At 38.6% G+C, this 23,976-nt stretch overlaps 1 protein-coding gene across 1 annotated transcript in view; it reads left to right on the top strand.

The window, feature by feature from the left end:
- Positions 1-20,647, top strand: part of MACROD2 (mono-ADP ribosylhydrolase 2) — a 1,150,264-nt gene extending 1,129,617 nt beyond the window's left edge. Inside the window, exons 16-18 of the mRNA XM_070956490.1 lie at positions 6,130-6,216; positions 14,322-14,390; positions 20,548-20,647. Of these exons, the coding sequence (XP_070812591.1) occupies positions 6,130-6,216; positions 14,322-14,383 (149 nt within the window). The 3' untranslated portion in view covers positions 14,384-14,390; positions 20,548-20,647. The remainder of the gene's footprint in view (positions 1-6,129; positions 6,217-14,321; positions 14,391-20,547) is intronic.
- The last annotated feature ends 3,329 nt before the right edge of the window (positions 20,648-23,976 follow it).

The raw sequence follows: 23,976 nt of genomic DNA on the forward strand, positions 1-23,976 counted from the left end.
TTAGAGTAAAGTAAGAATTATATATCACGGGGGCTGGGGCATTAGGATTTTAGAGATGCTTAGGTGGGGCATGGCCAAAAAAGGGTTGGGAACCACTGATCTAAACAAATGTATGCCTCTATCCTAGAGGCCAGGGCTGTCAAACTCAAACTGCAGGCTGGATGCGTCATGCGCTGGCCACACCCGGTTTAGTGAAAGGGGGGGGAAGTCCTGATACGTCACGTGACACCACCGTGACACGGCAAGTTTGACACCCCTGTTATAGGCTCTGCTAGCCTATTCTCTTTAGTAGTCTTATAAATCTCATTGGAAGGCGGTCTGTAACTTTAGAATAGTCTGAGCCAAGATGGCACCAGGTCTTCTCAGGATTCTGCATGAGATCTGGTCCACTCATGTTCTGCTCAGATTTGCTAGAACCTTCAGCAGGTCACTTTCTTGCACCAAATCATAATCAATTTGAGAATATGCTGAACTGAAGAACCTGATACTTCTTTTAGATTGCTATTTCTTAAATGCTGGAGGTTGATTTATTTCAGATTATAGCAAAATTGAAAAAATGGGGTGAGGAGATTGTCTACTTCAGCCTCGAGGCTCTTTTAGTAAAAAAACATTTTTCAGTCTGGTTTACATTTATCTGTGGGACTTATAATAGTCAGGAAAGGAATGTGTATGCTTGTATTTTCTTTCTTTTTTCTTCATTTGTTTTTACTTGCTGAAACTTTGCGGCAATCTCCTGTGTGTTTTCAAAGAGAGTAAACATAATAAAAATAATAATCCCAAATAATTAAAAGTTATACAGTACTGTAAAATGATAATGAAAAGTATTCGTTTTCAATCAGTTTCAGCTTCTGATTTCTACAGAGCACAAATTCAATAAGCTTTTCTCCAGTTGAGATAGAAACAAGAAATAGTGCAGTTCCAGCTTTTATGTTATATGAGTCAATACAATTTAGAGAAAGCAGGAAATAAATTAGATACTTTCTTACAGACGATAAATGTTAACTCTCAAACTTCTGAAACAGAATTCTGCTACAAAATCAACTCCATATCACAGTTTTCTTAGAAGATAAGCTTATTGCGTATTTTCAGCTTTCATTTTTGTTAGTTGTATGCGTATGGGATATATTTACATATATTTCTTTTAAAAAAATAGCTAAGGCTGTAAGCAAATCTTTCCAAGGAGCATTTAAAAATCTGCGCTGAAACAGCATCACTGAAGTTTTAAAAATAGTTGGTCTTAGCTATTGATTTTCTAGAAATATCATATACCCATGAAGATTTATGATAATCAAGCCTGTCAGTAACGCAATTGGAAATGGTAATTGAAAGTGGTATCTTGCAAAGTACATCCTAGTATCTCTCATCTTTGGCTGTGAAGCTCCTTGAAATGTGCATCTTGTTTGTGTTCCAAGCAATAGAAATCAAGATTGAAAGGCAGAGAGCAAGGCACAGGGGAGAAAGAGAGAGAGAGAAAACCCTTTTGAATAAAATGCTTGGAAAGGCACTTCTTGTTTTGATCAGATTCTCCTGTTTATGTGAAATGGACTCATTTCTCAGTGGCACACAGTTTTATTACACAGCAGGAAAGAAGTGCTTGGGGATAATACCTGTTTCACATGCATGTCAGTATAATGAATGCTGCTATTGTTCTTCCTTCCATAGCCACCCACACGGTAAGGCGTTATGAACAAAATGAGGATTTATATAAATAGAGTTTTCGTTTTATGGAAAACCTGCTGATCCAACGGATTGAGCATCCTTCGCTTGCCACCCACTGCAACACTATAATGCAAGATTTAACTTTGAATTTGCTTTTTTAACTTTCCCATGTGGAATTCCCCAGGCCTTGCATTAGTTTTCTATGTAACCATGACTATTTTAAGTTGCTTTGCTATACAGTAGCTGTTAGGTGTATAAGAGCAGGCAAAATACTAGCTGGCTTTTCCTTTCCGTAGTTCTTTCTGAAACTTTTTCTCATATTGCTGTTACAGAGGTCATGATAAATGATTCCCAGAGCATTATCAGGCCAGGGCCCATGGCACTTTATTCCCCCAATGATTTCTAATACTGTTAGAAGTAATGTCCCAGTAAAAATTACCACTTCTAACCTTCATGATAACTTAACGGTGATGGTGGTGTTGAAGGTGGGACAGGAAAAATCCTATGATATGATTCACACATCATACAAAACAAATAATGTGATTTGTTTGGGGCTTAACATCAGAGGTGGGTTTTAGCAGGTTCTGACCAGTTCTGGAGAACCGGTAGCAGAAATTTTGAGTAGTTCGAAGAACTGGTAGTAAAAATTCTGACTGGCCCCATCTATTCTCTGCCTCCCAAGTCCCAGCTGATCGGGAGGAAATGGGGATTTTGCAGTAACCTTCCCCTGGATTGGGGAGGGAATGGAGATTTTACAGTATCCTTCCCCTGCCACGCCCACCAAGCCACGCCCACAGAACCGGTAGTAAAAAAATTTGAAACCCACCACTGCTTAACATGATGCAAACATGAACCTGAATGAATAAGCTATGATTAGTTTTAGGTAATGAGCCACATATTGAAATGATTGGGTGGGGGGGGGATTGTTTCATTCTGTATGAATAAGAGTACAGAATTAACTTATGAATTCCTGACTGATGCCTTGTTTATTTGTGCCCCATCCAATCCTGAGCTAATTTGCAGAGGATAAGGCAACTGCAGCTAAGGGAAGGTAGAAACAAGAAGTTGGACAAACAAGCTATAATCACTTTGCTCATATGAAAAACACTGGCATGCATCTGGCTTGTTCAGCAAGACCCGGTTAAAATGCAGTCAGTGAATATTGGTGATAGGAGGGGTGGGGGGAGAGAGAGAGAGAAAGAGCGGGAGGGAGAGTGGGGAGGGAGGAAGGGAGAGAGAGAGAGTTTCATGGCTATGCAAGACTGTCTTGAAAGTGTCATAGCCTTTGAAGCTGTTGTTTGCCACACCAGATGAGTCCTACCCTGGTATAATAAACCTTTATTTGAAAGCTTTTGCTTGTTGAACCATTTGTTCCTTGAGCACATGATCCAAGAAATGCTAGGGAGAGAGAAATTGAAGCATTATTCCTTAGATTGCTGCCAGACACTCTCTTCCTGATCCCTTTGTTGTGAACAAACAAAGCACTGGAATGCCAATCGTCCAAACAAATTTGTTTTTGAATTTCACGCGAGCTTCTGTTCTGCCTGACATCTCATAACTGAATATCAAAATGTCTTGATGCTGCTACATGTTCTTAAAATGGGAGAGCACCATCTCTCACATCCTGCCGTTTTGATTGGCTCCTAGGAAACCTTTCAGAAAAAGCAGTAGTAAGATCTGTCAGGCATGGATACTATGAAGTTATTTATTATTAACATTTTATTTAGTATTAAATTTAATATTAAATTTACTTACCACAAGGTAACACTAGTCTATTTAGGATGCATCCCGAAAATCTACATGGGAAATATCGGGAAGAACCATTGTAATAAACAACTGAAATTTGTTTATTTTTTCCCTTCTTTAACAATACTACATTTAGATTAAAACCCATCTACACATACCTGCCCAAACTTTTAAAAATGTATAAGAGGCCTTTGATTCTAGTGAGAGATTTTAACTGCTTTTCATCTAACTATCCCAGTAGCTTTTATTAAAACACATAGACAATAAAAATTCAGTGGATGACTTTAAATGAACCCAGTGGCCCTTGGCTTGACAGACCCTTTAGAAAAAAAAATGCTAATGTTTCAACACTGGATGTTTTATCCTCCAAGTGTGAACGACAGTGATGAAGAAAACACTTTAGAAGGTTTAGGCCTACTGCCGTTTAACAAATGCCAAGGGAAAATTTTCTCTGCCCTACAGATTTCTCCAGAGAAGTCTTGAAATTTTAATATGCATGCTAAGTTGTCATTTCGGGAGCTCACTGAAAAAAGAAAGCCTAATAATAGTGATTATATTTATATGTAATCTAATGAAAAGGTGGTGAGAAGTCCAATGATCTATAAAAATGAAAGAACCCTGAATGGCTCGAAAGTAAATTCAAATTTATTTCCAATCATTTCAGACATTTGTGGCCATTTATTTTGCTGATTAAATTGCCTTAATTTTCCTGGTGATAAATGCATAGTGTGGAAAGTAGAGTCTAGAACAGGGTTAATCCTAGTTTAAAATTTCCTTTGAACTCTGTCTATCAAGCAGTGGTGGGTTGCTACCGGTTTGCCCCGGTTCAGGAGAACTGGTAGCAGTGGCTGCGGGAGGCTCTGCCCACCCGCACGTCATCAAATACGCTCTGCGTATGCACAGAAGTGCAAGTGAACCGGTAGCAAAGGTAAGTGAAACCCACCACTGCCATCAAGATATTTTCATGGAGCTGTAAAGGCGGCTCTTTACAGGCGACGGGGCTGGCGGTCCCGAGGGACCATCTGGCAGCGACAGAGAGCAAACCGGAACCCCTTTTTAATGGCTGATTTATTTAAGAATGGACATTCTCAGTTTCACTTCCTCCTGCCTTCCCTGCCTGCTTCCTCATGATTATCCTTTGCTTGATGCGAGAAACTGGAGCTCTTTCAATACTTTCACAGCCCTGCCTGTGGGAAAAGAATGTATTATTTGTGTTTAAAGACGGATGTTTTGAAATGTTCAATCACCGCAACTGCTTCCCTCTTCCTAAATTCTGATGATTGCTTAGCAACCAATTGCTTGACTTCTGTAGTTCAGCCACTGGGTAGACATGCCATGCTTTACATTTGTCATAAAATAGGGAAGAGCCATCATGGAAATTAGCTAGCAATTCATCTCTTAAAAATCTGAAATCATAAAATTCGGAAAGAGCAGGGTATGAAGCTGAAAGCAGGAAGGGGGCTTTGGCTACATGGCTCATTTCAGAGCTTTGTTAGGAGTTTTAATCAAAGTTCCCCCAGCAACCTGAGGCACAGGAAATCACAAAATGCTGAGTGCCTGCCAACAAGCACCTTTTCTTACATGTACTGTAAATTCTAGGTTGCGTATGGCAGCTAAGGAGGCAGGCTTTTCAGGAACAGGTACTATTTAAAATGTTCCAGAGAGGAAACTTTTCAAAACTTGATTATGTCCCCATTTCAAGTTTATTATTATGGTAAGTCACATAGTCAGCCAGATGTTCAGAGTGGATTTGGCATTTCTATCCACTTATTGAGTTCTTCTCAAAGACCTGGGATAGGGTGCTGCTGTTTGATAGTGTTTACGGTATCGTCACAGGATATAAGCTCTTCTAAGTAATGCTGTCTTTTGCAATTGGACAGTTGGCATGGTGGTCATGATGATTGTTGTGATAATAGTGATAGTAAGGTAAAGGTAAAGGTTCCCCTCGCACATATGTGCTATTTGTCCCCAACTCTAGGGGGCAGTGCTCATCTCTGTTTCAAATCCGAAGAGCCAGCGCTGTCCGAAGACATCTCCGTGGTCATGTGGCCAGCATGACTAAATGCCAAAGGTGCACAGAGCACTGTTACCTTCTCACCAAAGGTGGTCCCTATTTTTCTATTTGCACTTTTTATGTGCTTTCAAACTGCTAGGTTGGCAAAAGCTGGGACAAGTAACGGGAGCCCACCCCATTACGTGGCACTAGGGATTTGAACCACTGAACTGTCGACCTTTTGATTGACAGTCTTAGCCACTGAGCCACTGCGTCCCTCCCCAGTATTATAGGGCTAGTAAAATCAGCTGTGGCATAGCTAAAACTGCCTTCAAAAATAGCGCTAGGGATTCGAACTGCTGAACTGCCAAACTTTGGATCAACAAGCTCAGCATCTTAGCCACTGAGCCACCGTGCCCCTTAATAGTGATAGTAGTGGTGGTTATATTTTTCAGGAACGCTTGGAAAAAAAAATCTGGCAATGCAGGCTAAAATCCAGGCTCTGATGAAAGTCTGAATTCTGCCCCCTGCAAAAGACTTTTAAAGAAATTCCTTTTGAAATCTGGCCTCCTTTACAATCCTTTTGGGGAGCCACTCTCATCTTTTCCTGAATAGCCACCACTCTACTGGCATTCAGAGAGCTGATGGAAAATAACAAAGAACTCAAATGGCCCATTAACCAGACATTACCCATGTTCATCTGTTATTCTCCTTTCTTGTCTTTTCTGAAGGTGCAGAAGAAGAGAAAGGAAAGCAGGTGATGGATTCCATGCAGCCCGAAGGGCAATGCGATACAGAAAACATTTCAAGTATTGATGGTAAGCTTCCCAAGACCTTTTGAAAAAAGGGTGCAAGCAGCATACACCTCCCTTTCTTAGAATATGGCCACACCTCGTTCAAAGGCAGTCTGCAAAAAGTGTGGATTTATGCAAGCATCAGTCTTTCCAGTTGTGAAGCACAAGAAATGCTCTACTGCCCTCACTTATGCAACTGAACTTTCAATGGGATTCAGGCCTGAGCACTCAAGCACGGGACTGACACTAATTTGCCTAAGCCAAAAATTCCACTGCCACAAGGAACTCAACTGTAAAGCAAATGCACACAAAAGCAGTTCATTTCATGCCTTTGTTCTCTCTTGCCTCCCCGTCCCACTCTGTGAACAAGTCCATCACTAGTCAAGGTGATAGGATTAAAAAATTAGCACCAACTGAATGTAGAGAACGTCAACCTTCCCTTTAGTCACCTTTATATGTCAGTGTTAAATCTGCAAACAAAACCTAGTGAGATTTCATTAATTCAATCCAACATTTGGGGCTTATTGTTTAAGTTTGCCTTGCTGTACAAGAGGTGTAGGCACCAAGATTCATTATGATGTGCAGCTAGACACCTTTAGGCAGCGTGCATTCTTTTTTGTGAAAGTGCCTATTTTGGATTTTATAAAGAGCTAAATGGCTTTTTTAGAAGAAATAGATGGGATCAGGAACCAAAGAAGCAGAAAATGAGAAAGAATACTGTTTCCTTACAATGATCATAACCTGATAATGCATTTCAGGATCTACAGGATGGAAAGGCTAAATCTCCAGTCCCTGGTATGCCATGGTTAAAACAAGGCATACTCTCTTAGTTCACAAATGATGCTAAGGTATAATCATGGATTACATGCTACAATGGCTAATTCAATCATAATGTGGTTTATAAGGTTATCCTGTGATTTATTGAACAACATATGATTAAAATAGGACTATTTTAGGACTAGGCTGTAAGCACATTCGCTAGATCCGTGATGGTGAACCTACGGTACACGTGCCAGAGGTGGCACGCAGTGCCCTCTCTGATGGCACACGAGCTGTTGTCCCAGTTCAGCTCTGCTGCGCATACACACGTGTCTTCCGCTGTCCAGCTGGTCTTTGGGTCTGTGCCATGCATGCACAGGGGGTGGGGCACATGTGGGGCACACAGACATGCACAGGGTGGGGCACATGCGTGGGGGACGTGCATGTATTGCATTTTGGGGGTTCGGGCATGCGCGTGTGCTTTGGGCACTCGGTCCGAAAAAGGTTAGCCACCACTGGGCTAGATAGTATCATTAACGCAATGTGGTTACATTTGGGTAAACTCTGGCAGATAGTGGAAAATAAGGGGACCTGGCATGCTGTGATCCATGGAGTTGCAAAGAATTGGATATGACTCAGCGACTGAACAACAATATAAGTAGATATTAAATTCTAGTAAACATGCACAATAATTCCAGAGCTACATACAGAGCTGTGAAAAGGTTGACATGGATTTGCTATGCTGCCTTCTCTTTTTTTATCCTGTGCATACCAACATTTCTAACGCTAACCCTAACCCTTTTGTTTGAAAGTGTTGGGCTGTTTCTATTTCTGACTAAAGAATTTGAATAAGTCACTCACAATTCATTGGGGGAGGAGGATGTCACAGCATAGCAAAAGTTGTGAACCTATTTGATTTCCTGTGAAGTTTGGTTTTATCATTGATGGGGGAAGGACTTCCTCTTTTTTTTTTGATCATACAAGTGAAGAATGAACTTCTTTTTCTTTTTACAATCCCCTAATTTGGGGTAGAATCGGAGTGACTGAATGGAGCTGAGCATTTATTGCCCAGATTCCCTTCCTGATGCCTATGTGGAGTTGACAGCAGATATTTTCTCTTTGCACCCTGAGAGAGAAAAATCTGCCATTTTCAACCTTCCAAATGGGAGGCAAACATCTTCAGCCCTAGGCCACCACGCTGCTCACAAATAAAGAATGAACTAATGTGTTCAATCAAATTTAACATCAAGGGTAGATTATTATCATCTGCAGCTATTATTTTTTTCCTAACTAAGCATGTATTGATTTAATTCATTAAGTAAGTAGGAAGAAAATAGAGCAAGTAAAATGTTTGACCTGAAGTGCAGGGATCAGTTTTGATGCAATACTTATTTCTCTGCAATCTATAGAAAGAGCAGTTTCATTTAAGTTTGAAAATGTCTGTGCTACTACAGTAAGTGGTTTAATCTAGCAAGTGTGGAAGTAAAATATAGATGAATAATTCACAAGCAATTCAACAGAATCTCTGCTAGTATATTGGTATGACAACAGTGAGTCAGAAGCAGATTTGCTTCATAGCATATGACAAGCATATTAATTTTTTTCTATTGTCTTTTATTTTTCAAATCTTCAGTTCAGGTGTGAATTTATTCAGGCAATTTCAAAACTTCCAGTCAAGAGCCTTCCAGGGAAATGCCAAGCATCAGCTATGGATGTGCAAAAACAGTTTTTTTCCACAGAATAACCATAGAAGTATAATAGGAATAAGTTATTATAATTCAGTTTCATTCAGCCCTACAGAAACAATTCAAAAGAAAATATATTCAGTAGTATTAAGATCTCAGAGACTAGATATTGTCCATTACATAGTCATCTAGAAGGCTCAGCTTTTGCTCCACAGTACTCTATGGCTATTTCTAATGACAAATAATTGCATCACGATAACCGCCATTTATTGCATTTATAAAATTGTAATAATATGCGTTACAGGGAGTGAGAGTGTATAGAATTATATTTTTTCTATTATAATTAAAATAAGCCTGAAATACTCATTCAAAAGGATCAGATGTGGGTACATTTTGAATATCACTCCTTTTTGCCTGATGGGTATTAGAGTGGAAAGTAATTGCCCTTATAAGCACATCTCATTCAATCATTAGCTTGACTGAAATATTGGATTGTGGCCTTTAGGTCTCGAAAGTTCTATAGTTGGCATCCTTGAAAAGAATGGATTGTCACCTGCAGGTTAGTCCAATTCCAGGGCCAGGAGTAGATGGTTGCTGACTGAAATAATGACTGCCTAATGTGCCTTAATAGCTACAGTGATATCTTTGATATCTTTAGCTGTCTTTAATGCCCATCTGCACTTTACTTTTTATGGTGCAAATGGGCAACTAATTGGTTTGTTGTCTTAACCAGAGTCTGATACTGTTTGTTGAAGACTGCACTCATGTCGACCATGAAAACATGTTCCTGATTAAGATACTAGAGTTGCTGCTATATTTCACACATATTCACAGCCAGGTGCTGGTTCTCTGGGTAAAATATTCTGCATATTTTAGCAGCACAGACGTTTCACTTTGCTGTTGGAACAGTGAAAAGTTTGCTATGATATTGTATAGAACTCAACTCCGAATAAAGTTCTATATCAAACAGTGGTATCAGTCATAAAGTGTTCAATAGCAGTACTGCAGAGAAAATATATATATATACAAATATATCAAATTTATATTTTGCTGATAAAGAAATAAATGGAGACTAGTATAGATCTATTTCAAGCTATTTAGCTCTCATCAGCTAGCCATACCTGTACTTGGATTCAAACTTGGGCTGCCTGCATGTTAGGCAGTTGTATTAACCTCTGAGCCACAAGTTCTCCTCCCTTCATCAGCTTGAGCCAGGGGAAAGATTAAGGGATGCAGTATGCTCCCTCCCACATGCTGGGGTAGACCAGGTGTCTCAATAGAAACACACACACACACACACACACACACACGTATGTGTGTGTGTGTGTGTGTGTGTGTATGTATATATATGTATATGTATATGTATATGTATATGTATATGTATATGTATATGTATGTCTATGTAAGTTTTCACGGGTATATATGTGTGTATAGTTAATATTTCGGGTTTCTTCCCGTGTAATTGTGGATATATCCCTAAAAGGGTAGAAGTGACATTTCGACAGAATCTCATCTGCCATCATCAGGCTTATGTGAGGAGTCTTTTGCAGTAACTGCCGTTACTATTTCAAATCTGGTGCTGGTAGTCTGGGATGGCTCCACCTTTTCATTCTGATTGGTTGGGAGTCCCAGTATGTGTTTATTGGCTTGGCTTCGGGTGTATGGTTGGTTTTTCTCCACTAGGTGGCAGGGCTTCATCTTTGTGGCTGGTTTGAATATGATTTGGTTGGGATTTGTTTTTTGATTAATGTTTGATCTATGTTTTATATTTGGTGTTAAGATTCGTCTATTTATGAGAGCAGGTTTCCAAATAGTAGGCAGACGTGAAGTGTCATCCCGTTTATTCATGCAATATGGTCTTTTTTCTATTTCAATTGCTTCTCTGATTATTCTGCCATTGAGATGTTCTATTTTTGCAACTGTTTTTGTGTTATTAAAATTAATATTGTGTCCTGTTGTATTTATGTGTTGAACTAATGATGATGTGTGTTCTTGCTTTTATATTGAGTTTTTGTGTTCCTCGATGCGCACACTCATTCTTCTATTGGTCTGTCCAATGTAGGTTGATGGGCAGGAAGCACACGGGATTTCGTATATGCCTTGGTTTTCTAATTCTATTTTGTCCTTAGGGTTTCTCAGAATGGACGATATCTTTCTATCTGTGCAAAATATGGTTTTGATGCCATCAGATTTTTTATAAATTAATACATCGAGGAAAGGTAACTGGTTTTCTGATTCTATCTCCATGGTGAACTTTATTTTGGGATGGAGGCTGTTCAAATATACTAAGAAGTTTTCCAGTTTATCTCTTCCATGTGGCCAGATCACAAAAGTGTCATCAACATATCTGAGCCATAATTTTGGTTTGTTAACAGTTTTTTCTAAAGCATTGGATTCAAATTCTTCCATGAAAAGATTAGCGATGACTGGTGATAATGGTGATCCCATTGGTGCACCTTCTACTTGTTTATATCTCTGTCCTCTGTGTATGAAATATGTGTTGGATAAACAATGTTCTGTTAAATCTGTGATATGTTTTGGTAGTTGATATTTGTTTTTAATTGATGACAGGGCTTCTTTGACAGGTATTCGAATCCAATGCTTTAGAAAAAACTGTTAACAAACCAAAATTATGGCTCAGATACTTTGATGACACTTTTGTGATCTGGCCACATGGAAGAGATAAACTGGAAAACTTCTTAGTATATTTGAACAGCCTCCATCCCAAAATAAAGTTCACCATGGAGATAGAATCAGAAAACCAGTTACCTTTCCTCGATGTATTAATTTATAAAAAATCTGATGGCACCTTAGGACATACCATCTATCAAAAGAAGACACATACGAACCGCTATCTCAACGCCAAATCACACCACCATCCAGCACAAATAAACTCTGTTGCCAAAACATTAACCACAAGAACTAAACGTCTGGCTGATGAAGCACATTTACAAACAGAATTATATACACTAACTAATGTACTGACATCAAATGGGTTCTGTAGAAATAAAGTCATCAATATGATCCAACATGCAACACCTAGACAGAAGAAAAAACAACAAGAGGAACAAAACAATGGGAAAGCCATCTTGCCCTATATATGGGGAACAACAGATAAAATTAGCAAAGTACTACATAGACACAACATCAAAACCATATTTTGCACAGATAGAAAGATATCGTCCATTCTGAGAAACCCTAAGGACAAAATAGAATTAGAAAACCAAGGCATATACGAAATCCCGTGTGCTTCCTGCCCATCAACATACATTGGACAGACCAACAGAAGAATGAGTGTGCGCATCGAGGAACACAAAAACTCAATACAAAAGCAAGAACACACATCATCATTAGTTCAACACATAAATACAACAGGACACAATATTAATTTTAATAACACAAAAACAGTTGCAAAAATAGAACATCTCAATGGCAGAATAATCAGAGAAGCAATTGAAATAGAAAAAAGACCATATTGCATGAATAAATGGGATGACACTTCTCGTCTGCCTACTATTTGGAAACCTGCTCTCATAGATAGACGAATCTTAACACCAAATATAAAACATAGATCAAACATTAATCAAAAAACAAATCCCAACCAAATCATATTCAAACCAGCCACAAAGATGAAGCCCTGCCACTTAGTGGAGAAAAACCGACCATACACCCGAAGCCAAGCCAATAAACACATACTGGGACTCCCAACCAATCAGAATGAAAAGGTGGAGCCATCCCAGACTATCAGCACCAGCAGTTACTGCAAAAGACTCCTCATATAAGCCTGATGATGGCAGATGAGATTCTGTCGAAATGTCGCTTCTACCCTTTTAGGGATATATCCACAATTACACGGGAAGAAACCCGAAATATTAACTACACACACACACACACACACACATATACATATATATCAAATTATACGTGAATTATTTTGCTGCCTATACATATAATGAATATGTATCAGCAAAATGCGAAATAATAATAATATATTATTATTAAAAACAAAAATAAATTACATCCTGAAATGATACCTTTAACATCATCAAACAACATCATCTCCCTATCTCAGGCCTTTGGGAAGGACTCAATAAATAGATAAAAATGCCAAATCTAATCTAAACATCTGGCTGACCGTGCAATGAACCAGAATAATAAAGAACTCACTCTGCATATGAAGGCCAGCACCAGCTAAAAAACTGGCAGCTGTGATTTCACATTCTTGTGAACAGATAATAATAATCACGAAGTATCAAGATGTGAAAATCAAAAGATTATGTCATAAACTAGCCTTGATGCTCTCAATGGTTATTGGCACACTGGATGCCATGCCAAAAAATCTTGAACAGCAATAGAAACTTTGTGGATGAACAAAAATGTCCATCTCTCAATTGCAAAAGGCCACATTGCTTTTATGTACACATATACTTTACCGATACATTACAACATCCTAGGTTCTTGGGAAGAATGCAAAGTGGATGAAGATCAACACCAGTTAAAGAACTACTAATTGTGATTTTTTATTGTTGTGAGTAGATAATAATTAGACTACAAGAGAAAGAACTGGAGGAAATCACAAAATACAAAGATTTGAAAAAAAGAAGCACAAAGATTGTACAAAAGAAATCAGAGGTAGCAGCAATAGTGATAGATGCCTTGGGTATAATCCCAAAACAACTGGAGCACAACTTGAACTCCATTGGCACTGACAAACTCACCGTCAGCCACTTTCAAAAGGCATCCCTACTTGGAAAAGCTCCATTATGAGAAGATACTTTCAGCACAATCAAACAATAATATCTGTGCCTATCCCAGGACCTTGATAGGTTGATAAAAATACCAAATCCAGTCTAGACATCTGGCTGAGTGTGACCAACAACGTATGTTGGCTCCAGGGGTGGTATTCACCTTTGCTACCAGTTCACAAATGTGAGTGCGCGCACATGTGCCCACCTCCATGCATGCGCAGAGCATCAAAAACAGGATGTGATGACGTCCAGGAGGGTGGGCGGAGTCTCCCACAGCCGCTGCTACCGGTTCTCCCAAATCAGATAGAACCGGCTAAATAGCACCACTGGTTGGCTCTCAGCAGAGGTGGGTTTCAGCAGGTTCTGACCAGTTCTGGAGAACTGGTAGCAGAAATTTTGAGTAGTTCAGAGAACTGGTAGTAAAATTCTGACTGGCCCCGCCCCCATCTATTCTCTGCCTCCCAAATCCCAGCTGATTGGGAGGAAATGGAGATTTTGCAGTAACCTTCCCCATGCCCGTCATGCCACGCCTACCAAGCCACACCCACAGAACTGGTAGTAAAAAAATTTGAAACCCACCACTGGCTCTCAGATAATCCTGCTGTGATCCAAGATGAGGAACTGTCAGGTGTTTACAATCTTATAAGGTCATATAATAAAACAATGGTACATACTACATACAATGCTAATGTTAAAATGGCACTAAACTATTTCAGTGATTAAATCAAATGTTTTATTTCAAATCAGGTTCAAAGACTCTCAAATTCATAGTAATGATTTCAATGTTTCTTTTAAAATGAGCCAGTCAAATTAATTTTTCTTTAGTGTGATTTGGAAATCTTCTAATGCTGCTGATGAAATAATTCAGAAAGAATTTCAGAAAGAATGCTGGCCTGAAAAAGAATGCAGAAAAATAACCGTACTGTTTTGTTTTCAGTTGAAATGAATAGTCAAGTTGAAAACCTAGAAGAGCCTACACAATCACAGACAGAAAATTAATCTCAGGGTAAGTTCATTCATCTTTCCTTTCCATTATATGCTATAGTTTTTATAGAATACAGAATAACAGAGTTGGAAGAGTCCTCAGAGGTCTTCTAGTCCTGCTGAAGCTGGAGACCCCAGGCCATTTTATTACAGCTTTTCCACATGTAATACTTTTATAGATTTGATAGCTAGGAAAACTAATGGAGTCTTTATGTAAAACAAAATATGCCTAAGAATATGAATCTGACTTGAATTCCCCAAAACCGTGTTGGAAGGTAAAAAAAACCCCAAACCTCTATGACACTCTTGCTAGCCAAAACACACACTAGAAATACTCCCTCCCCTTTTCCTCACATTCCATAGACAGAAGTCTCCGCTGACCTATGTGCAAGGTTATAAAAATATCTTAAACACTTTTTAAATTAAAATTGACAATGCACAGCCAGCTGATACCGACAAATCAATCAGGAAGCAAGAGCCCATATATCATGATATGGAAACCTCCTAACTCACAATACTCCCCTCCCCAGATCTTCAACACCAGACCCCCCCATGAAAATTCCACACCTACACAAGATTCCACATTTAGAAAAGATTAACCCTCCCTAACCCTTCACATGACCCTCAGGGCAAAAACATGTCAGATCAACATGTCTACACACTCTATAATCAAAGCCTACTTTCGCTATAAATATTACTGCTCTCAGCGTTCTGATTTTGTGGCCACCTTTAAGAACTTTACAGTCCATTATGCTGTCAAAGAAACCATCCTCACCCTCAAGCACATTGTCCTTTTCTTCGAACAACAGTTACTTGGTGAGGCCAAGGATTGTTTGCAGATGAGAACATGGAGTCTTCCAGCCTCTTGCTTCCTTCTTCAACCAGACCCAGTTGCCAAGGGGTTAATGAAGAAGGAGGAATAGAGTGAGCCAAACTGCAGAAGATTTAGACTTACCAATTCTGTCAATAGCCAACAGAGAACATCCTCTTCCTGTGCACAAATTTTCTGTATCTGATCCTTATAATATCAGATATAATATCTGATGTGGTCTATATCAGGTGGTGGGGCAGGAGATGACTAGTGATCACTGATTCTTCTATGGAACTATACATGGGGAAATGAATGAGAATTACAAACAGTTTTGTTTGAAGTACCTTTTTTTAATGGAGCAGTATCTATTTCTTCATAAACTAAACTGCTAAAAAGAAAAGGCCAAATCAGCCATTTCTACTGACTGGAATTAGGCCTGGCTCTTTGAAATTTATATTCCAGAAGCGATCGATGAATGTTCTGAGAATTTCATGCCCTTGGCTGAACATTGCCGAATGCCACTTCTAACTACTGAACTATTCTGCTCCATAGAAACTGAACTTATAAGCAATTGCAGAGTTTGATTACATGAGAAATGAAAGAGAACACACCGATATGGTCATAGACATAAGCAGCTTGATTACTTGGTAGACAGAAACCAAGACCTGAAAAAACCCAATTCCCTGTCACATCCTAATTATAAAATCCAATTCTGAAATCCATGCCCAAGATAGATCAAACAGAATCACAAATACATTTCATTTCTTTTCCAGTGCTGATTACTTGATGCCGGTATCATATACCACCAAGATGAGCTATTTACACCTATAATGGGATTTCATGTCTCTCCAAACCAAATATAGAAGCTTTGTAACAGTGGCAGTTCTGTCACAGAGATTTTAAAATGTCTTATTACTGTGTGTACTTCTTTGTCCTTGCCAGCATATTGACAATATACTGCAATGCTCCAGATGGGAGAGAGAAATATGAGCTGCAACAGCCTCCATTTAAAAAGTTGTCAAGGAAAAAAAAAAGGACACACCAAATTAAAATGCTGCATTTGAAATTCTTCTTTTCTGTGTCACTTTTTAATTCATGCTCTCTCTTTCTTTCTCTCTCTCTCTTCTTCCATCCTTCCTTCCTCCAGCATTACTAAAAATTAAGCTGCCATGTGCTTGACATTTTAGACATAGTTTCAAAGTTTATTACCTCCACTGGTGAGAAAAATATAATTGGTTTCTATAAATTGTTTTTATCTGAATGGAAACACTATCTTTCTTCTTTGGTGGTTTGGGGTGAAGTAACACATGTACCATATTCTACAACTGGAAGACTTAAGGCAGCTTCCCCAAATTCCCAGATTGGGGAGCTGTGAGGTTTTATATGAAATAAAGTAGTGCCACCAGTAATAACAGACTTGTTGGTCGTTGTCCTAGCTAACACAGTTGGGTTGTTGCAAGGCGCTTTGAGAAGGAAGCCCTGAAACTCTGAGTTACTGAAGATGAAAGCTTTCATCTGGGGTTTGCTAAAGATGAACGAGTACATTTCTTCTTTACTCTGCTCCTGTCCCTCGCTATCTCAAGTATATATTATGAGGGGAGGATATATTTAGGGTTTGAAATATCACCGTACTCAAAACTGACAGAGATTATAATGAAAACTGATTTCTTACTGCCAAATAGCAAGAGAAAATTGCCTTACATACCAATCCTTATCTATAGGAGTGGAAGCTTCACTCAATTATTGATTTATTTTCAGGTGCCTTTATAGAAACCTGCAGTCTTAAGACTTAATAGAATGTCTGGTTATGATTATGGTAGCATCCATATTTTATGTTATGTTATCAACCATGTGTAGATTCTTTTTAAAGGAAAGTTAATTTAAGAATGTGTATGTACGTGTGATGATAAATGAGAGATGAGAGAGAAAGGGAGATGGTAGATAACAAACTACAATATGGTGGGTCATATTCAACGATGGTCAAATGCCTACACAAACCAAATGGGGGTGTGGAGGGGGGAAGCAATGTTTGGATGCAGCCTTTCCTCAAAATGTCTTTAAAAATTGTCCATGTATGCTACTGCTAAGTATCAATCTATCTAGTGATGTTTTGGTGCAGATTGAAGGGCTATACAGGACTGCAGAAGGAGAGAACTTAAAGTGTCCCAGAATAAGCATCTTTTGCTCACAGGGGAGCTGCGGTTAGATGGAACTTGCCCAGGGTTGCTCAGCCATAATGCCTGCGAAAAATTCTGGGTTTAGAATAGAATTCTTTATTGGCCAAGTGTGATTGGACACACAAGGAATTTGTCTTTGGTGTATGTGCTCTCAGTGTACATAAGGAGAATAAAATACATTCATCAAGAATAAAAAGATACAACACTTAGTGATAGTCAAGGTTACTAATAAGCTATCAAATCATACTAGGAAACAAATAAAAACAATATAATTGAAAGATACAAGCAACATGGTTATAATAATAAGTGGAAAGAGATAGATAGTAAGGAAGAGAAGAATAATAGTAATACAGTTTTAGTAGATTATTTGACAGTGTTGTGGGAATTAGTTGTTAAGCAGAGTGATGGCATTCGGGAAAAAACTATCCTTGTGACTATCGTGTTTCCCCGAAAATAAGACCCTGTCTTATATTTTTTTGAATCTTGAAATAAGCGCTTGGCCTTATTGCCATGCGCTCAAAAGCCCAATTGGGCTTATTATCAGGGGATGTCTTATTTTGGGGGAAACGGGATAGTTGTTCTGGTGTGCAGGATTCCAAGGATCACTCTTATGTTAGGAAGGTTCTTAGCTATTCATTTTTTTAGAGTTGTAATAGCAGAGTTTTATCCTTATGTTTCTCTGCACTGACTATCATGTGGAACTTTGCTCTACAACTGTAAACCAAGAACAAATACATCCATGCCCTCGTCCCCCTGGTAGGCATCTTCTGCTGGCACAGCGGAAGCAACTGAATGGGACTCTTGGTAAATTTACATAAAACAAGACTGTGGGGAAATACAGAGGTAATATCGATAATTACTGAGATTCAGCCAATGCAGTGGGAGAAGAAATGTAGATAGCAGGATATGAAGCAGTATAATTGCTTACCGGTTATATAAAAAAAGATAATGACATGGGAAAGAAAGGGGAGGTGGGGAAGAGAGGGAGATGAAGGACTTCTTCTTGCTTTCAGGTATGACAGCAGATCTGATTGGGAGGAGGAGGAGGAGAGCCCAAAAAGATGGGAAAGTGTCAGAACAAAGAATCCCTTTCATTCCAAACCTTTCACATAGTCTGATGTTATCGTCTTGATCAAAAAGCTTTTCTCTGCATTCAGGGAACTTTAAGCAGACACTAATTGGATCAGCCATTTAAAAACCCTCCTCTAATTAACATTTATATATTATTATGTGATGTTTAGCAGATTTCTCCCTCCTTATCTCCCTCCCAACATTAAACATTTAAACTTTTGACTGCTAGAAACTTTCAGATGTATCAAAAGAATATATCATACCTGCTACTCTGGGCAAAGGCACTAAAAGGCTTTCTGACATAAACATTGCTACATCAGTTGTAGGACACAGTACACAACCATTTTTTTTCTTAGATTAATAAAAGCTGCTATTACTTTAGATGTACGAATTAAATGTTGATTCCTCTGTGATTATGTGCAGAAAAATGGGGGCTTCTGCCACAATATTCCTCAGAATGCAGTTCAATATTGCACGATAATCCTGGTAGGATAAATTTTAGATATCAAATAAGATTTTTTTTTAAAAAAAAAATGCTGAATTAGCTATCTGAGTTTTGCCACCGTGCCATTCTTGTCTTATTGTAAGATGAACATTTACATCCATAAATATCTATATTTATGAATTAATTGCAATCCTGATTGCAATTAATTACTCACTGTTTTGAACTGATGTCCCACTGTTCCATCTACTTAGCTGGCATTCATCAGAAAGGTAGGAAAGCTCACTTTCCTTCCTTCCTTCCTTCCTTCCTTCCTTCCTTCCTTCCTTCCTTCCTTCCTCCTTCCCTCCCTCCCTCCCTCCCTCCCTCCCTCCCTCCCTCCCTCTCTCTTTCTTTCTTTCTTTCTTTTTCTTTCATTTTAATATGAGCTATTTGATCTGGCTCCCTTTCTTCATGGAAAAACTGAGGAGAGTAGCATACATTCCAGGTGTAGAACATGTTTTTTTGTTATGCAAATAGGGCAATCAGTAATGGTATTCAGCTGGTTCTATCCGGTTTGGGCCAACCGGTAGCGGCAGCTATGGAGGCTCCGCCCACCCGCCGGACGTCATCACGTCCTGTTTTTAACACTCTGCGCATGCGCAGAAGGTCCTGCGCATGCGCAGAGGTGTCACACGCAAGCGAAGCGAGAGCACACACACACTCACACTCACATTTGCGAACCGGTAGCGAAGGTAAGTCAATACCACCCCTGAGGACAATCTTTATGAAAGCAAATGATTGAAAGATGAAGTAGGAAATCCCACATGATTCCAAGCTCATTAGTTAAGTAGTTACATTCTGAAGAATAAATTCATATTCAATTGATAATTGGCCATAGTTATTAATCATTTACGTATCTTTTACAATAAACAAACTTATATTGCCTTTAAGGAATATAAGCATGTAACATATTATCTTACAGACATAACACTTGTTAATGTCTCCTCCTGATTCCTTGTAGAAATAAATGTAGATCCAAATCTGAAATGCTTCCCTACCTTTGCTTTGATAGGCAGTTCACTTGACACTGGGGAGCATGCTTTCCACTGATACTTCTTCAAAGATTTGTCTTCGGGTTTTGTTTTTCATGGATATTTTTATTATGTACATTCAGACATGTCCACATTAAAATTGGAGAACTATGACATGCTCAATTTCCCAAGTCTTAAAATTCTCCAATTTAAGGAATGTTGTTGAAGCAGGATGCACAGAATCCACCGAAGTTAAAAATAATAATAACCCACAGCATTTTCTGCACATGTTGCCTAAAAAGGGACATCTCAGAAAATGTCAGGTGCTGGAGAAATCAGGAGACTTAGACAGTTCAAATTATAAAGATTTATTGTAAGCTTAAGCTCTCTACAAAAATCTGAGCTACTAACAGTCAAGGAAAATGAGTGGGAATTAAGAAGGCATTCAAGGTGGGCTGGACTTAGATCTCTTGCAGGCATGCAAGGACTCATGATATTTGATGCATTTCACCCCTCCCTCAGGCTCAGCATGGTCATCTCCTACAGAAAACGCAGAAACAAGGAGAATACAATCGGGATGCCATGGTTATTCCCTCTCCAGTGAAAAATGTTATGGATAATGTTTACACCATCAGCTCCTTTTTTTTCTCTCTCTCTCTCTACAGAAGACCAAGATGATAGAAGAAAGCAGGAAGTGACCGAAGATCTGCAGTCACTAGTGCATTATTTGATGACATTCTGACTAACAGACAGCAGCACACCATGGAGTGCAAAATAGGGAGGGGGAGGGGAGGGCAAGGCAATTAAGGGATTTGACTGATTCTTTATATTTGTTTTCTCTTCTCCTGTTCAGTTGGTTTGGTAGATGACATGAAGCTTCTTTACTATTGGTTGTAGAGTCTTGGTTTAGATTTCTTTGCCTCATTCCTATCTGTTCTGCCTCTCCTTTTGAAATCCTAAGGCCCCATTTTTCTGAGTATATATTGTTAGCTTCTAAATACTGTCTCTCAGTTGCAATTCCTCTTCAAGGCAAAATAGGCAAAGGATGTTTTAAGCATTGTCCTTCAAGAGTCTGAGGGTTTCTTTGGAGTGTTCACAAAGCACTTACATCTGTCATTACTCCCATCAAGTAAAGATGCTGGTGGTACTAGTATCCTTTGATCTGTTGGTAAAGTCAACTTGGAAACTAGTTTATACAGGGATTTATACAAATGTTTATGCACATAAACATTTCAGCTTGGTAGACTTTTCCTAAAGCCAGTATAACTACAAGAATTAAGGGTGAATAGACATGTTACCGTGAATAAAGATTTGAGGGTTACTAATGTCAAAATTACAACCTCTCCATTCGGGGACTAACAAAAACAATTCCAGTCACATGGCTGATACCCCATTCAGAGATTCTCTATGTAAAGTAGAGGCTGAAAGGCACTTCTAAAAGGAGATTGTCCATAATCAAACTAAATATAGATTACAACTCCTGCACAGAGTTGCCCTTACACAAAGTGCTATTCAGCCATTTCCAGATCAGAGCTAATGACATTTGAATTAGCCCCCAGACTGTTTTAACTCAGACCCAGGAGAATAACTAAATTGTCCACAGACAGAATGCAAATGTGTGTTATGGAAAAATACATCTCTCAATGAATAAGAGTCACAGTACCGAAGAAAGGATCATCCATATTCAGGAGAATAACTTTCTTTGATCCCCAAAATCAGGACATGGATTTCTTTTTCCTGCTTGTAAGCATCCCAAGATGTGGAGTATGTCTAATGGGTTAGATTTTTTTTTTATAGGACAAACAATCTCCACAATTAGCCAATTCCTTGCAAATCTACTCATGGCACGAAACCTTTTATCTATCCTAGTGGTATTTCTCCACAGCTCAATATTGCATTGCTTACTAATAAGTGAACATCTCTGGAGTATTTGGACATGTCTAAAGTACCTATTAATTCCAGTGCTCTCTGGGTAAGAGGGGTTGCAGATACTCTGCATCTCGCACACAGTATAATATGGCTTGTGGCTTTAACAATTTCATGCCTACTCTTGTTACATTTTCAACTGCATATGCACACTTTTTAAATACATAAAATGCAATTAACAGATATTGGTGATGAATGTTGTACCATATGTCATCTGTTTTGCTAGCAAATGCTGGGCTCAACTGAAAAACAAAATTTTGCATTCATTTTTCAACTACATTGTAAATTAAACTGATACCCTACTTGCAAGATTGAAAGAACACTCAGCATGGGACCAAGGCTTGATATTCTGTAAACTAGTTTCCAACTGCTGTTAAAAACAATTACAGGAAGGTTTTTCTGTATTATGAGATGCTGGTTTTGCCTAATTATGCATATGTACCCTCTTCCAAACTTTTAAAAATAATTCCAAATATAACAAAGGTGTATGCACATGAAAGGATGCTGAAATTTACCAGCCTCGGCTTACTTGTAAATATCTCTAACACAAATCTCAGATAAATAGTAACCATTGTTTATGCTTACACTAGAATACCCAACTATAAATTGGTTCGTGATATCTAATTTGTAGAAAGATTTTTGAAAAATGAAAATTGGTTTCAAATAGATACATAGCTTTGTTGCCTTATAAGCAATATTTATGTATTCAAAACCCACCGCGTTCTAAAAATATGATACTTTTAACTATTGATTTCTCTTCTCTTTTTCAACCATTCATTACATTGGTGACCTGGAAGATTCCTTTTAGTTACCACATAAGCACAGTATCATCCAGATTAATATGAATTTATATTTCAATGAAATATATAAAATGTTTGGTTACACTTATATCAATACCATCTGATATTTTTGATATGCTTATTAAGAATGTATATTTAGTCCCCCATTTATCCATGGAGCACATGTGCCTCTTTTCTTCTCCATTCCTGCTTGACCGTTCCTATTTCCCTCTAGCTCTCCTTGCCACTGAGCTGTCATTTCTGTTTCAGTTTACTGTGATTCAAAGACTTAGTTAGCCATTCAACGTGAATTATTGCAATTCAACAAAAAGCAACAAAATCAAAACAAGTGAGGCAACCTTCATTGCATGGCTCTCCTTGCCCAATTGGGGTCATGCATGGAAAGAGATTTTTTTTAAAAAAAATAAATAATTCACTACAATATGTGATACATGATGGTGGAGTTTAAAAAGAATTGTAGCCTGGGATTCCTCTGCATGCAAATTTGGGAAAGAAATCCTTCATCCGTTTCTCCAAAAGAAAAAGAAAAAATTGCAAGGCGAGACAGAACTATTGGGCTTGTATAAACTTTACAAGGTGGCCAAGAGGTCTTTTCTAGCTTGTTTTGATCCTTTCATACTTCAGACATGCTTTCAGCATCACCGAGCACTTTGAAGTGAAGAAGACTTTTCTATCCCACTTTTGGAATTTTATGAGACATGGTCATAAAATGTTGCATGGTTACATATTTGCTTCTGGGAAAAGAAAGAGGCCCCAAATTGCTGCTAGCATAAATGGGGGGAACCTCTGTTGGTGGCGGAAGAAAAAAATGGAAAATTTTGGCCGCCTTGTAATGTTTATATCTCTATGAGCCTCCCACTCCAATCTGGTACAATCTATACAGATTTCTAAAATAAACATTGGAACAAAAATTTGCCTTTAGAATTGTGTTCCAAAAAGTAAACAGTTACAGAGACCTAATGGGTCCCGTAATCCCAATAAATATATTTCGGCTTCTGAAAATGACTTTCTTCACTGGTTCACATCTGTGCCCAAAACACCTTGCTTTTGGGGTGTGATAGCAAAGCATGGACCCAAGATTAAACACTACAAACAGGAAAGTGGCAGGATTATTCCTGCTAACTATGCCTTCCTGGGTTGAGGGGGCTTACTTGCATTGAAATGCGTAAATACCACAGACAGGTTTCAGACTGAGTTCATGATGTTCTCATAGGGCCTGTGTGTAGTTAGGTAAACCATATGTGCATTAATTAAACTATTGTTTTCTTGCAGCTTGTGTCACATAGGAACAAGTTGATGGATTCTGAGTTGAGCATTAGATACTAGAGGAACCCTTAAAACAGGAGGTTGGGGGTTCAACCATCCTTC

Source organism: Pituophis catenifer, unplaced genomic scaffold (genome assembly GCF_029215685.1).
Source record: "Pituophis catenifer annectens isolate HBS135680 unplaced genomic scaffold, rPitCat1.0.hap2 SCAF_1, whole genome shotgun sequence".
Taxonomy (NCBI): domain Eukaryota; kingdom Metazoa; phylum Chordata; class Lepidosauria; order Squamata; family Colubridae; genus Pituophis; species Pituophis catenifer.